Source organism: Hippocampus zosterae, chromosome 7, assembly GCF_025434085.1.
Source record: "Hippocampus zosterae strain Florida chromosome 7, ASM2543408v3, whole genome shotgun sequence".
Classification (NCBI taxonomy): domain Eukaryota; kingdom Metazoa; phylum Chordata; class Actinopteri; order Syngnathiformes; family Syngnathidae; genus Hippocampus; species Hippocampus zosterae.
In genome coordinates, this window is record NC_067457.1 from 16,779,489 (window position 1) to 16,794,111 (window position 14,623).

General features: G+C 44.9%; 1 protein-coding gene across 2 annotated transcripts in view; it reads right to left on the bottom strand.

Moving 5' to 3' along the window:
- Positions 1 to 5,379, bottom strand: part of grin2da (glutamate receptor, ionotropic, N-methyl D-aspartate 2D, a) — a 60,538-nt gene extending 55,159 nt beyond the window's left edge. Inside the window, exon 1 of one of the 2 annotated variants that reach the window (XM_052070962.1) lies at positions 4,902 to 5,379. Coding sequence is in view for 1 of the 2 variants with exons in the window: in XM_052070961.1 (XP_051926921.1) it covers positions 4,898 to 5,328 (431 nt within the window). In the remaining variant the exon portion in view is untranslated. Of the gene's footprint in view, positions 1 to 4,897 lie in introns of both variants that reach the window. The other variant, XM_052070961.1, reaches the window with a different exon arrangement.
- Positions 5,380 to 14,623: the final 9,244 nt, after the last annotated feature.

A 14,623-nucleotide genomic window follows, 5' to 3' on the forward strand; every position in this document is an offset into this window, starting at 1 on the left:
TTTGGCTGGTGCGACGTGTAATCCAAAAAATACGGTAAATAATGACTACACCACTGAGAATAATCACAATGATGGCAGCAATACAGATGAGGAAGAGAACAATCTCAACCCCAATTGTTTTTAAAGTTGAAGGGGGGAAGGAAAAAATAAATAAATAAAAACTTCCCAGTAAAGTCTCGGCTCTTTAAACAAAAAATGTTTCCTTCATGACTTGCCGCCCTCCGCTTTGATGTTCAACCCAAGCCAGATCGCTGAAGCTCAAACCAGAAATTAGCATGCGATTAGAACGTGCTGCTAAACACGCTCGGAGAACACGAGGAGGGCGTGGGCAAGTTACGCAAAGACGCGCACCGACGATATGACACCAGACGTTGATGTCGTGCGCTGCCGAGATGCGACACGGCTGATGTTTGATATTTCTTTTAAACTGACAAAAAGGAGATGACTTGAAAAATATAGTTAATGAGCCGATCGTTTCAGAGAATTAAAAAAAAATAAAATAAAAAAAGAAGAATCTCATACACTAACTGGGTAGCCAAGCAGCAAAAAACACCGGTGGAAGTCAACAAAGAGTCCCAAAGTGGAGGACGGCCTTGCGGTGAAATGAGACAAGCGAGAGTGAGTGGCAGAGGCAAAAACAAGATTTGCCTGCCGTGATCGCAAGACAGGAACTTCGTCGCATTCGCCCGTCACTGGAAAGCAAAAAAAAAAGAAATAAAGAAGAATGACGAGAAACACGTGAGAAGAATATGACACCGGGACCAGGCTCCAACTGAATACCAAAAGCAAACATCAGTCCCGCAATTTCGGCCCTGGCGTGAATTATTTAGCGCGCGGACGCCATTATCGAAGGCCCGACTCCATCCCTGCGGCCACACTTGTAGGCCGCCAACTCGCAAGGTCGTTTCGCTAGCGAGGACGAGGGGGAGCGCGCATCCCATTCAAGGATGAACACCAGCGGCGCCCAAGCCTGAACATTTCACATGACAAAGGTGGAAAAATGTTTTCCCGATGGGTTCAAATCCGGCAATCCCGTCCGGCCTACGTTTTTCAGGGTGACTCAGACCCAAGTGACGAGAAGTGTTTCTGGGACACAAGGAAATTTCTCAGTCAAAAAAAAAAATTTTTTTTTAAACAACTACGGCACATCTTGTTTTCCAGCAAATCCTGTATGCCTGAATTATTAACATTTTTGCAGCATTTGTTTATAAGAAATAAACCTATTATCAATGTATGTTGTTGTCGTTTGTGTTATTATCCTATGCAATTGAAGAAGTAGACCATTTTTGACATTGGGGACTCTCTAAACCAGGGGTGTCAAACTCACTTCGTATTGTGGGCCACATACGGACTCGGTAGATAGCAAGTGGGCCGGACCATTAACATTATACCATACTCTGCTATAAATAACTAAAATATCATGCCTTTCCTTTGTTTTGGTATAAAGAAGCATTGGCGCATTGATACTGTCTGATGTGTTAGGATTGTCTCGGAGACCGACTGAGACTGCTGTTTTCTTCTCTGATCAAAACAATGTTGTCTTCTACTCTGATGAAAACAGTGTGCCCCCTCGTGGATAATCCATGAAGTACATTGTATGAAAAATATTCATTCCGTGTCTTTAATGTATTTTTTCACTTAGTTCATCCTGCAGGCCTGATCGAACCTACTTGGGGGCCGGTTCCGGCCCGCGGGCCGTATGTTTGACAACACTGCTCTAAATGCATAATGGGACTCATACCTTTCTGATCAGTTAGTCCCTGGGACTCGAAATGTAAAATTATCACCGTGTACATGTATATATATATATATATATATATATGTATACCTTACCAGCCCGGTGGGCGGCGAACCAGCTAGTTCCTGCGGAAGGCTAGTAAGGTGGTGGTGGTTCGCCGCCCTCTGGGGCTGGTAAGGTGGGCCTTCGGCCCACAAAAGTGTTGTTGCTTGGTTCAACTTTTTGTTCATCTTCATTGCTTATCGCGAAAATAAAGAGATGTTTAGCTCTACTAAATAACTAACAATTTTATTGCAATGCTTGTGGGTAGACAACATTTTTTCGCTAAGATGCCCGCGCGATCGTAGTGAGCCACTGCCTGAGCGGCGCGCAGTGGCGGCGCGCAGTGGCGGCGCGCAGCGGCGCGGTGAAGTAGGTACGTTTTGAAAAGGGACAGACGGAAGGACAGACCGCGTGCAGGACGACGCGCAATATATATATAGATGTATGAATATATATATCACATACACAAAGTAGTTTTATATTGTTTACATCGTGGATTTTCAATTGGGTGAGTTTGAAGCACAGAGCCCCGCCCCCCACCCCACCCCCATGATAACCTGGGGTTCTCTGTCGTTTAATAATCCTCCAAAGAGCCAAAAATATCTCCCCCCGCAAAAAAAAAAAAAAATCCTCTTCATCACTTTCTCCTGCTGCTCCTCATTTAACCTCCATTACGTGTTTGGTCTCGCCGCCATCACTGCTGAAGCTAGACTTTAGGACGCTTGCTTCCTCTTCAGCGCTGTTGGCTCTGGCCCACATCAGATAACACAGTGGCCGCGCGTGTGTGTGTGTGTGTGTGCACGTTGACGCTCATTCATCTCCTCATGCACAGGCATCCATTCACAAAGGCTGATCGCGCACAACGATAACGGGGAGGAAGAGGGGAAAAAACGGAGCGGCGTCGGGGAGGAGGCCACGTAAAAAGGAAAGGAGAGGTAAGGAAGTGATGGAGGGGAGAAGTGAGAAAGGAGAAGAAAAAGGGAGTGGGGAGAGGGAAGGATGAGGAAAAAAGAAGGGATGAGAAAGGAGGCAAAAGATGAAGGTGTGACGGCTTGAGGAAGAAGAAGAAGGAATTAAGAAGGAAGGAAGGAAGAGAAATCGATGTGCCGAATGAGGACAAGGAAGGAGGAGTGAGGACGAGATTGCAGCTGTAGGAGGAGAGGAAGATGAAGGAAGAGGTGCAGGGAGCAGGAGATTGCAGCTGGAGGAGCAAAAGAGGATTGGAAGCAGGCGTTACAGAATTGAAGGATTACAAAGTGCAGCAGGTGAGGGGAGAGAAGCCACGAACAAGTTCAGCGTCAGGGTTGCACCAAAAAGCGACGAAGCCAAGAAGAGAGACGGCGGAATCACGACGGCGGCAGCGAGACGTTAATTAGACGAGGAGAGTAATGAACCCTGGCAAGGAGACGAAGAAAAAAAAAAAAAAAGACGAAAATGCTTCTCCCACGAAATCAATTCAAATGAAACGTGTTGTCGAAACGAAACGTCTTCACCTTGAAGATGAGTCACCAATAAGTGTTTTGACGCAAACATGTCCGCGCACATCAACATTCGTTTGTGACGGAAATTCGCCTAGCTTCTACGCTTTCAAATGCATGAACTACTTCCCGTCATGTGACCCGTGTTTTAACGCTATTCCGTGATTTTTATGACACCACTTCCTGCGTTCGTCTGCGGCTACTTCCTGTTCTCTATTTCCCGCTTGGTAACAAAACTTCCACTCGTCTTCGTTCTTCTTTCAGTCATCAATAGTAGCTAGCATTCTTTTTTTGGACACCACTGCTGCTTCCTGTCTCCTTTTTCAATTTTCTTGTCTACTTCAGCTGTTACTCTGCCCAATACTTGCCGTGTTATGACACCACAACGCAACTCTTTACTTCCCGGGTGCCACCCGTTACATTCTTATCAACACATCCAAGCAGGAAGTCGATGCAAAACAAAATTGAAGGTCATTCAGGTGACTCTCCTGAAGGCGGCCATCTTGGCCATCCCGCGTCAGCCGTCATGAGACAAAATACGGCAAGGCGCGACGAGACAACCCCAAGTCTTGCGCTCTTGTTCGGCACTTGACGTAGTATCGGGGCGGCAGGCCTGACCGATCCCGGCTGACTTTGGGTATACCGTGGACTGCTTGTCGGCAATCTCAGGGCGCAGAGACAAACGAGCGGTCGCCAGTTGAAGTCAGAGCGCATGTAGCGGTAGCCAATCGATTACAGGCATACCAAATTTTCAAACTAGTGAGGACAAAGAAACCTTTGCTGGACAAAGACTGTGATGCTGAACAAATAATCAAATGGAAAAGCAGTAAATGACACAGGAAAACAAGCAACCGACTGGTCGACATTTAAACACAGGGTTACGCAAAGACGAGCAATCAACTGGTCTCCATTCGACGACAAACAGTAGACTGGTCAGCAGTCAATCACGTACAAATGCGCAAAAGTCCAGTGCCACCTTTGGACAATATCGTGCCCTTTGATGAAGCCAACAGGCAAACCCAACAGATTGGAAGTCGGAAAGCGGAGAAACGTGGGGCCGGTGTGCTAGCCGCTAACCACTCGCTAAAGTGAGGAACAAAATGGAGGCCATCGAGACGCAAGGCAAGATGAGAATTGAAAACGGCAACAAGTCAACGGGTTCGCATGCGAGTGCCCGTGTGTCAACTGTTGAATGCGCCTCCGGACAATCTGCATGATGATGATGATGATGGAGTGTAAGGTGTTGTTTGGTTCTGCGCGCATGTGTGTTTTTTTTTTTGCCACTGCCAGTGTCAACCAGCTGCTGGAGTGCATGTGCTGCTATGTGATGTGTGGCCCAAAGCTTCGGGTCGTTGAGACCCCACTGCAGGATGCTGGAAGGAGCCAGCAGTGTCGCACATATGCGCAACAGCTACAATATGGTGCACGCGTGTGTGTGTGTGTGTGTGTGTGTGCAGGCTTGTACGTGTGTGTGTGTGTTTTAACAAATGTCCCATGAGTGAGTCACACCAGTGGGACTTGGCAACACACTCACCAATGACAGAAGGGTCAAAGATGCATTTTAGCACGCGGTGTGCGGGGGTGCGTGTGCGTGAAGGGCAAAGCAGGCGTCAAGTGATGCGCGCGTGCGCGCGTGTACTCACGGTGCGCGCGAGGCTCTCGTTCTCGTGCTCCTCCCGGCGCTGCGCTCTCACTCCATCCGTCAGTCATCCATCCACCAGACGTCCTTTGCTCGTCATGCCCGCAGCAGGACGGCGTTCCGGCGCCCCCCGCGCCGTCATGTGGCGCACATACGCCCCCCGTCCCCCGAGAGGAAGATGATGTCTGCTGGTCTAGTCCGCTGGGCCGGGGGTGGGCTAAGGGGGGGGGGGGGGCTACATGTTGCCGCTGTTGCTGCCGTGCCGCCTGCGCGCGTGTCTGCGGCTCGCCCAAGCGCCCGCCCGCCTGGATGCTGGTCGCCTTAACATTCTGTATGTACCCACGTCGCCTAGCAACGTCTCTCCGCTGCCCTCTCTCTCCGCCTCGGCCCCTCCCCTTGCCGCGACACGTGTTGAATGCAAACCAAGTCATGCCGGCCGCCGCCGCGTCCTTTGCTACCTCCTCCCGTGTGCTGCTGCTGCCCAAAGTTAAGGATTCCAATGCACACTTTGACTTCTCAACCCCCCCCCCCCCCCCCCCCACGAAGGACGGCCTTCAAACCCTACTCAAAAAACCCGAGACCTCATTTGAAAGCCTGAACCTGCTTTTGAACGCTAACTTGGAACTTACTATCTCAAATAATAGGTAGGGTTTCAAATTTAACAGCCTAACAGGGAAAAGGGTTTGCAATCATACTTGAAGCCAGGTCTAGATTTTCAAAACATGCCTACGACTTCAAGAAAAAAAAATCATATGCCTGATTTGCAAGCCTTCAGAGACGAAGTAACATTAGATTGAGGGTATATTTGAAAACCTTCACACTTGCTTGAGTCCTTCAAGATGCTAAAAGGAAACAAATTCCATCCTACCGTGCCATCTTTTCCCGTTTCCTTGCCTCCTTGGGGGTTCTGGATGAAGAGAAGAATCTGATGCGGACTTTGGTTTGCTGTCTCCAGCTTGTTTTTCATCGTTGACGTCGTCGTTAGCATGTTGAAAGGTTAACCGCCAGTGGTCCTCCGGCCTCCGGGAGGCGCCGCGTCTTCCTGCTGACAGCAACAAAAATAGAAAAGACGGCCGAAATGTTTTTGGCATCACGTTTAAAAATAGACTTCAACCAGCGAGCGTGTCACTTCTTGCTTTTTCTTTGTTGCCTTGACAAAGCAACCGAGCAAATAGACGACTTGAACGTCACCCACAAACAGATGACAAAATCTGCACCAGTTAAAAGGGGGGGGGGAATGTCAAGTATTCCACTTTGCCTTTCTTCCTACACTTTGAAACCCGAAACTTGGTTTGAAGCTACACTTGGAAAGTTTAAACTCTTCTTGAATACCAAGCTTGGAAACCCGATCACAATTTCAAAACGCAATCTTAAAACCCTAATCCACCTCTATAAACACTATTTTGATCTAAACCAAAAAAAAACTGGTTTGAAACCCTAAAAGCCATACTTTAAAACCATCATTTCAGACGAGGTGACTGTCCTCGGTTTAAAACCTCTTTTTCAACCTTAACCCTTTCTCAAAACCCAACTTTGAAACCCTCAAATCTCAAAACCTATACCTGTTTTGCAACCCCAATTTGAGTCCGTGACCTTGTCTTGAAACCCTACTGTAAAGCGCTAACCCCAGTTTGATAACTTTCACCCTTGAAAAGGTCAGAAATCCTCCTCCTGCCTTGAACGTCTAAATTTGAAACCCTAATCCCGACTCCTCTTCAGGCAATCCAAACCATGTCACGCTGGTGCGCACGAACAGGAAATGACAAACGGCGCGAGCCAATGACATCTGTGTCCAATTTGCGCATTTTCCGCTCGTTTCCTGAGCGCGTCCGTCCGGCCGAGGCGAAGAAGCGCAAGCTTCCGTAATGGCGGCAAAGCGTGGAAGGTGCTCATTCGAGTGCCATTATTTTTCCTTCTTTTCGTTTTGGCCATGCTTAATGTTCCTCATACCGCCGCTTTTGCTGCCACCTCCTATGACCCAAAGAGGCGCTGCCGTGATAACGAGAAAAGAAAATGTGCAACAGTCCACGCGCTCATGAAAAAAAAAAAACGCGGGAATGCGACGCTTCCCGGGTCTATTAGCGAGCTGACAAGAGAGCTGGGTTGCGCCGCTTCTTTTGTGGTTCCACCGAACTCGGCAGGAGGCCTGACGTTCATTCAAAGCTTCCTGTGCTAGTTTGTGCATATTGAAAAGGAAAAATGGACCGGCAGCAGTCAAGGAACGTAACCAAGTGCTCATTGACTGTTACTGTACTCACCCTAACAACATAGACAAAAAAAAATACAGACATACCATATTGGTCCGAATATAAGACGGCCCTGATGATAAGACGACCCCCTCTTATTCAAGACTCAAGTTTGAAAGAAGACTTTTTGAACACCAAATTCATTTTTATACAGAAAACAATGACCGTGCATCTGAAACAAATGATTATAACAATACACAGTATTTGAGAGAAAAAGCATATTATTTTGCCTGATTCAAATTTAAAGTACAATCACATTCGTAACTGAATGGCTTCTGGTTTTTGAAATGTAAATGACATAACTTCTCCTCAGCTGCCGATCTTCCACCCACTTTTCTCCAGATTGTCGCTACGCTTCTCCATTTTCTGTTATCTCTTCTATTATTTTTATCTCTTTTCTTTCTTACCGCTATTTTTAATTTTTCTTCTTCGTGCTACCGCCATTTTTATTTTTATTCTTGGTGACAGGGGTTCGCTTTGGCCTGGGGAGTCAAGTTCAGCATTTGCGTCGATATCTGGCGCCATCTAGCGTCGTGAATGGGTATAATGTCTAGACCCCGAATATAAGACGACCCCCACTTTTTCAGTCTTATTTCAATGCCAAAAACACCGTCTTATATTTGGGCCAATACTGTACATCCACACACTTTTTGTTTTGTTCCACTTGACCGCTGACAAAACAAAGGGTTTTCTCCACTTTGGGTGGGAAACCCATGTTCAGGGATGAAAGTTGCTAGTGATGAAAAAAAATCTGAAAATCAGCCGGGGTTCTGGGGGCAGCAGCTAATGGGTTTTAGAGATTTTAAAGCCTTCAAATCATTAATTTTATCAACAAAATGTTAAATTTTTGGTTGAAATACCATTCCCTATTTGCTTACAAAATTGGCACTTCATACTAAACATGCCAAAAATGAAGTGTATTCAATGTACGCACTACTTGAAACAGAAAAAAAAAATCCAGGATTGTTCATTATTCTATCAAGTGAAAATATGACATAGGCCTTTGTCCAATGTTGCTTACGCATTCCTGGTGAGCACCAATGTGTAACTTCAAATTTGCTGCTCAAAATCAAAAGTAAAAAAGGAAACACATTCCCTGGCACACTTAAGATTTGTTCATTACTTGTATTCATAAAAAGCTGTTGATTTTGACCTCATACAGTGATAGTGAAGTACCAAACTGATTTGGTGCTGTTTACTAAAGAACAGAAAAAGGCCCGAGCAAGGCTATTACAAGCCCATTTTGTTTGGCTAACAAGAAAGCCATTTGTGCGATTTGCCGCTAATGTGCTGTTGTGGCACAGTAGTGCATAGGGGAGACATCATCAGGTGTGCTGTGGGAAATCATTTTCTCTTCATTGGTCTGAAAATGACTTTTTGGACTTTATTATAGCTTTTCAAGCATGATGCCCCCCCCCCCAAAAAAAGAAATATAAAGAAATAAAGTATCAAATTTCCCCTTGACTATAACCAGGTTTCAAATGGGGCATAAAGAAATTGTGAGTTAATTGAGATGAGATCATTACTTGAGTACTTTTTCGATGTGCGTTTGTGTGTGACGCTAACGGTAGTACCAACAACCAATTCCCATCAAATTTGTTTTTCTCCCCCAAAAGCGAGCAACCACAACGTTGGTACCTCCGTTTTGGAATGCGACACAAACACACACGTTGCCATTCAGACGCAGCACATTGAGAAAGACGCAGCACATTGGTGCCATCCTCGCCCGCCAGCAAGACAAAGGACAAATGTGGGCCTGGGCCCATTATTTGGCCGTTTATTGTCACAGTTCTCCTTATCTTGGCGTGGACAATGTGGAAAAAATATATCATGCAAGAGAAAATCTTGACAATTAGACCATGTAAACAACAAAAAGCTGGACAGCGGCGCCGAAGTCAAAGCGCATCGACTACTTCCCGTCATCGCGCCCTCTCGTGACACTGTCAACACGCGGCCGTCATGATGATCGAGCAGATGTCCGGCGAGACGATATGGTGACGGGACACTGAATTAAACATGAACGCCAGAAGGAAAAACGGGGTTTGTACCGCTTGGAGAATTTGGAAGCGTAGCTGCAGCCTCAGCCTCATTTTGGGCCTCCTGTCACAAAAATATTTTACCGACCAATATTTCTCCAAAATGGACGACATTTTGACAGTTGGACGGGACGCAGAAAATCAAAGAAGAAGAAAACACACAAGTGATACATTTCCAAACAGGTCAATTTTGCTTTCTTTGTCACCAAGCACAGATCAAATCAAATAATAGCTCTCCTGGCCTTCTCAAACTACACTTTTTTTTGTCATTCTGACAGTCACACTGTCAGACTACCAGATCGTTGTGTTGGAACAGGCGAGACATTTACACTGGAGTTGAACACATTTTTTGTCACAGTGAAGTGACGCACGTCTTTTTCAAAGACACGCACGCGCGCGCCAATGTTTAACCTCATTTACGCATTCGCTTGCACTGATTAATGAGCATCCAAAAGTTATTATTGTATGTGATAATTTTGTGCAATTTCCCACTAAAGTCCAATAGGTCCTGTTTTGCACAACTACTTAACTGCAAATGAAGACAATTTACATGTTTCAATGTCATTCTGGTTAAGCTTTTGTGGCAAAGTTGACTATATTTCTATTAACAAAAAGCGATGAGGCGAGTTCAGGAGCTAGCCGGCTGTAACCTTGAACATGTGCTGTTGGGATAGCCAAAGCTTTCCATCGATACAATGTTTTATTGTTTGCAAAACAACCGACAAACTCGAGTACTACTCAGTTTTACCACACGTTACTAAAGGGCACAGCAGTCTAACGACATCCGAACGAGTCCATGACAAAAAGTGCGGAGAAAAACGTCAAGGAATGAAAGGTGATCAGTTGACATAATCAATTAAAGAGGCGTCACCATGTGGCGTCATATCGTACTACCACATATGACTGTTGTCCATGGACATTTGCAACAGGAAGTGTCCGACTGCGTTGTGTTTAAGAATATTGACGACGCACAGCAGACTTTCTTGTATTGGCTATGTTAAATCGTCTCAACCACAAAGCATGACGAGAAAAGCAGAAAACAATGTCCTGCCGTCAATTAGAGTGATAAAGCGTGTCCCTAAACAAATGATATGGCACAGCAATATATGAAAATAGTTTTACTTGTAAAGGAAAAAGTTTTTTTTCCAACTCTAAAAATGGTTACCTCCCTTGTATATGGTTCTAATTCAATATGCACCTTTTTGGACAAATACTAATTCCCAAAATGAAACTGTACGTGCTTGTAATTCATCAAGCATAACTTTTTGTACAGAATCTTACTATAATGGCTGTTTGGGTAATACTTGTTGTAGTTTTGATCGAAAGACACCAGTCCGTTTATGTACTCAAAGTAGTTTTACTTCAACAGCACCAAGAAGGTGTTACAGGCTTACTCGTGTAGCAAATCAACCAGAGCTCTCTCGACACCTTGTGGACGGGTGGTATGACAGCGGGTTACAATGGCAGTAAAATAGGGAGATTACCAAAATAATAATAGACAGATCTAACCAGGGACGTGCGGTCAGGGGAGGCAGGTGAGGCAGTGCCGCACCTCTCAACGCGCATTGCATTGCGCAATCATCACAAACTGGGTTGATACATGCAACTGGCACGTCCTGCTTGCCGTACATCTGCACATCAGCAATATAACATTTGCAGATACATTTATTTGATCTGCTTTTCCTAAGTCTGGCTAATGTTTTTAAACCATTAAAGTTTAATGTTTTTTTGTGACATATTTAGATTTGCTGATGGGAAATAAAACCGCAGTGAAAAGGCATCGGTTGCGGCAGATCGTTCTCTGCCGCAATTAAGAGGGCGTACGTGAGCAAACAGGTACGTTGCGCTCTTCTTCTGTGCAGAGGCGCCGGGCGAGTCAAGTGCGATCCTTTTTTAAATTTGCTACGTCGGACAGCCAAAATGGAAGAAAAGGATTATATATCGAAGCTTAAAAACTTCTCAAAACTGGACTTTCAGTCAAAAGTGGACGTGATTAACACAGGTAGACCAACGCCGGAGTGAAAAGGTTTGCTTCAAACTACGGGACAGCCCGGACAACTTTTCAAACGGAGTGGTAAAGCCGAAAAGAACGGTGATGTGGCTGTCCTTCGAAACCCCGTCTTTACTGTTTTCCCTGCCTTTTGTTCTCAATTTGTCTCGATATTGTGATATAAAAAGCGCAAGGATCGATTTGGCAGTGGAGGTTCAACGTTAGCATCCGCAATGCCAAGGTAAGGGAAAAGCGAGAGATTGTGAAATACCTCATTCATGCAACCTGCTTTTTCGCTAAACGGGAGTTGGCATTTCGTGGTCACGACGAGAGGGCAAGCTCTTCTAATCGTGGCGATTATGTAGAAGTATCACTTGCTTTTGATGAGAAAGATGAGAGGTTAGCTAGACATTTGGACTCATCCAGTGTGCTTTCTGGCTTGTCCAATAGAATACAGAACGATATAATTGAAGCTTTCGGTGATGTGATAATAAATGATCTAAAAAGGGAGATCAATGCTGCCCCATTTGTTTCCATAGAGTTGGACGAGACTACGGATCTCACAAAGCACAGATCTGTTATTTTGCGCTATGTTGCCAAAAGTGAAGTGGACTGTGGTGGTGGAAGCGTTTTTAGGATTTGATGATGTAAGTGATGATAGGTGAGCCCCTGCTGTAGCTGCGTATGTCTTGGAAGTGTTGGAGAAAACAGCTGTGTTAAAAAACTAGTAGCGCAAACCTATGATCCAGATCGCTGGGACAATGATACTCAAATGATGGTCACTGGATATGATCGATGGCTGTCAGAAGCATCGACATGCTTTTTAATGATGGCATATGAGGGCATTTTCAGTGAAACTGATGCACTTTTTAGAGTGCTGCAAAACAAAGTCATGGACATTGGATATTGTTGTGCGCGACCCACGACACCATCGGAGTTGTTGAACGCATGAGACGGGACTTTAACACACTGTATGAGCGATTTGAGCAGAAATGCAGCACACTTGGCCGAAACAACAGTGGAAGAAATCAGTCGGTCAGAGACGAGAGAAAACTAATGTTCGACAAGATTATGGTCAACATCAGTGTTCAGATGAAAGCTAGGTTTGATCATTTTGTGAGCTAGCTTTCCTCGGTTTGGTCCACTGTACAAAATTTAATGACATGTCACAACATTTTGATGACACCAAACTGCAGAGGCTGTCAAAATCTTATAACAAAATAAATTAGTCTAAGAAAAATACAATAGATGTATTTTTACCCATGGGGTCAAATTTTGGATATGAAATAACCAGTAGCCAATTGAATAAGCTACTGTTTTTGGTTGATACATTTGTAAATCTGACACTAAACGAGTCAGTGCCTCACCAACCATGAACCTCACCGCACGCCACTGGATCTAACCTTGTGCTAGAATTCACTACTGTGTGCAATTTTCCCTACTAAATTCAAAGTTTGCAAGATTTCCTTTATAATCGTAACCTACATATTCAACATCAACAACAATCATCACAGGCACAGTTTGTTTGACTTACTTCTTGGTGACTTCACCGTGCTTCCAGACGTCCATTCGGCAGCGTTCGCATCTTGACAATTTATTCCTCACCTTAGTATCGCTTAAATATTTCCCAAAATGCTTCCCTCGCACGCCTGTTCATACCTCCTTTTCCCTCTCCCCCCGCCTCAAACGCCCCACCAGTCGTCCGCTCATGCCGAAGTTGTTAAAAATTTGAAACACTTTCAATAAAAAGTTGTCCTTCAATGACAATAAGCAGGCCATAGACACGGTTGACAAAAGTTTTACTTCCGCCGTTGTCGTCCTACCAAGCGCGCCTGGTGCAATCAACCGGACGCGTTCACAAAATCACTCGCAAAAATACATTTGGCCACCGGGTGGCGTAATTTCTCTTTTTACTGTAGCTCCAGGCAAAATTTGTGTCAACAAAATATTGGCTCCAATAGTCACTTCTCGGTAACGACGCGTAACTTGTCTCATTTCCGACTCAGTTGCATGAACATTTACATCGTTGTCAGTGAAACAAATGTGCATGGATCTAATTTAGCATTTGCATTTTGTGCCTGTGGATGTGCAGAATCTTCTTCGTTCAAGCTGTTGACTAATTGTTTTGATTCACTACATTCAGGACTTCCCTTTCGTTCAGGGACGTGCGGTCAGGGGAGGCAGGTGAGGCAGTGCCGCACCTCTGAACGCGCATTGCATTGCGCAATCATCACAAACTGAGTTGATACATGCAACTGGCACGTCCTGCTTGCCGTACATCTGCACATCAGCAATATAACATTTGCAGATACATTTATTTGATCTGCTTTTCCTAAGTCTGGCTAATGTTTTTAAACCATTAAAGTTTAATGTTTTTTTGGTGACATATTTAGATTTGCTGATGGGAAATAAAACCGCAGTGAAAAGGCATAGGTTGCGGCAGATCGTTCTCTGCCGCAATTAAGAGGGCGTACGTGAGCAAACAGGTACGTTGCGCTCTTCTTCTGTGCAGAGGCGCCAGGCGATCCTTTTTTAAATTTGCTACGTCGGACAGCCAAAATGGAAGAAAAGGATTATATAGCGAAGCTTAAAAACTTCTCAAAACTGGACTTTCAGTCAAAAGTGGACGTGATTAACACAGGTAGACCAACGCCGGAGTGAAAAGGTTTGCTTCAAACTACGGGACAGCCCGGACAACTTTTCAAACGGAGTGGTAAAGCCGAAAAGAACGGTGATGTGGCTGTCCTTCGAAAACCCGTCTTTACTGTTTTTCCTGCCTTTTGTTCTCAACTTGTCTGGATATTGTGATATGAAAAGCGCAAGAATCGATTTGGCATTGAACGAACAGCGGAGGTTCAACGTTAGCATCGGCAATGCCAAGGTAAGGGAAAACCGAGAGATTGTGAAAGACCTCATTCATGCAACCTGCTTTTTCGCTAAACGGGAGTTGGCATTTCGTGATCACGACGAGAGGGCAAGCTCTTCTAATCGTGGCGATTATGTAGAACTATCACATGCTTTTGATGAGAAAGATGAGAGGTTAGCTAGACATTTGGACTCATCCAGTGTGCGTTCTGGCTTGTCCAATAGAATACAGAACGATATAATTGAAGCTTTCGGTGATGTGATAATAAATGATCTAAAAAGGGAGATCAATGCTGCCCCATTTGTTTCCATAGAGTTGGACGAGACTACGGATATCACAAACAAAGCACAGATCTGTTATTTTGCGCTATGTTGCCAAAAGTGAAGTGGACTGTGGTGATGGAAGCATTTTTAGGATTTGATGATGTAAGTGATGATAGGCGAGCCCCTGCTGTAGCTGCGTATGTCTTGGAAGTGTTGGAGAAAACAGCTGTTAAAACAGTTAAAAAACTAGTAGCGCAAACCTATGATCCCGATCGCTGGGACAATGATACTCAAATGATGGTCACTGGATATGATCGATGGCTGT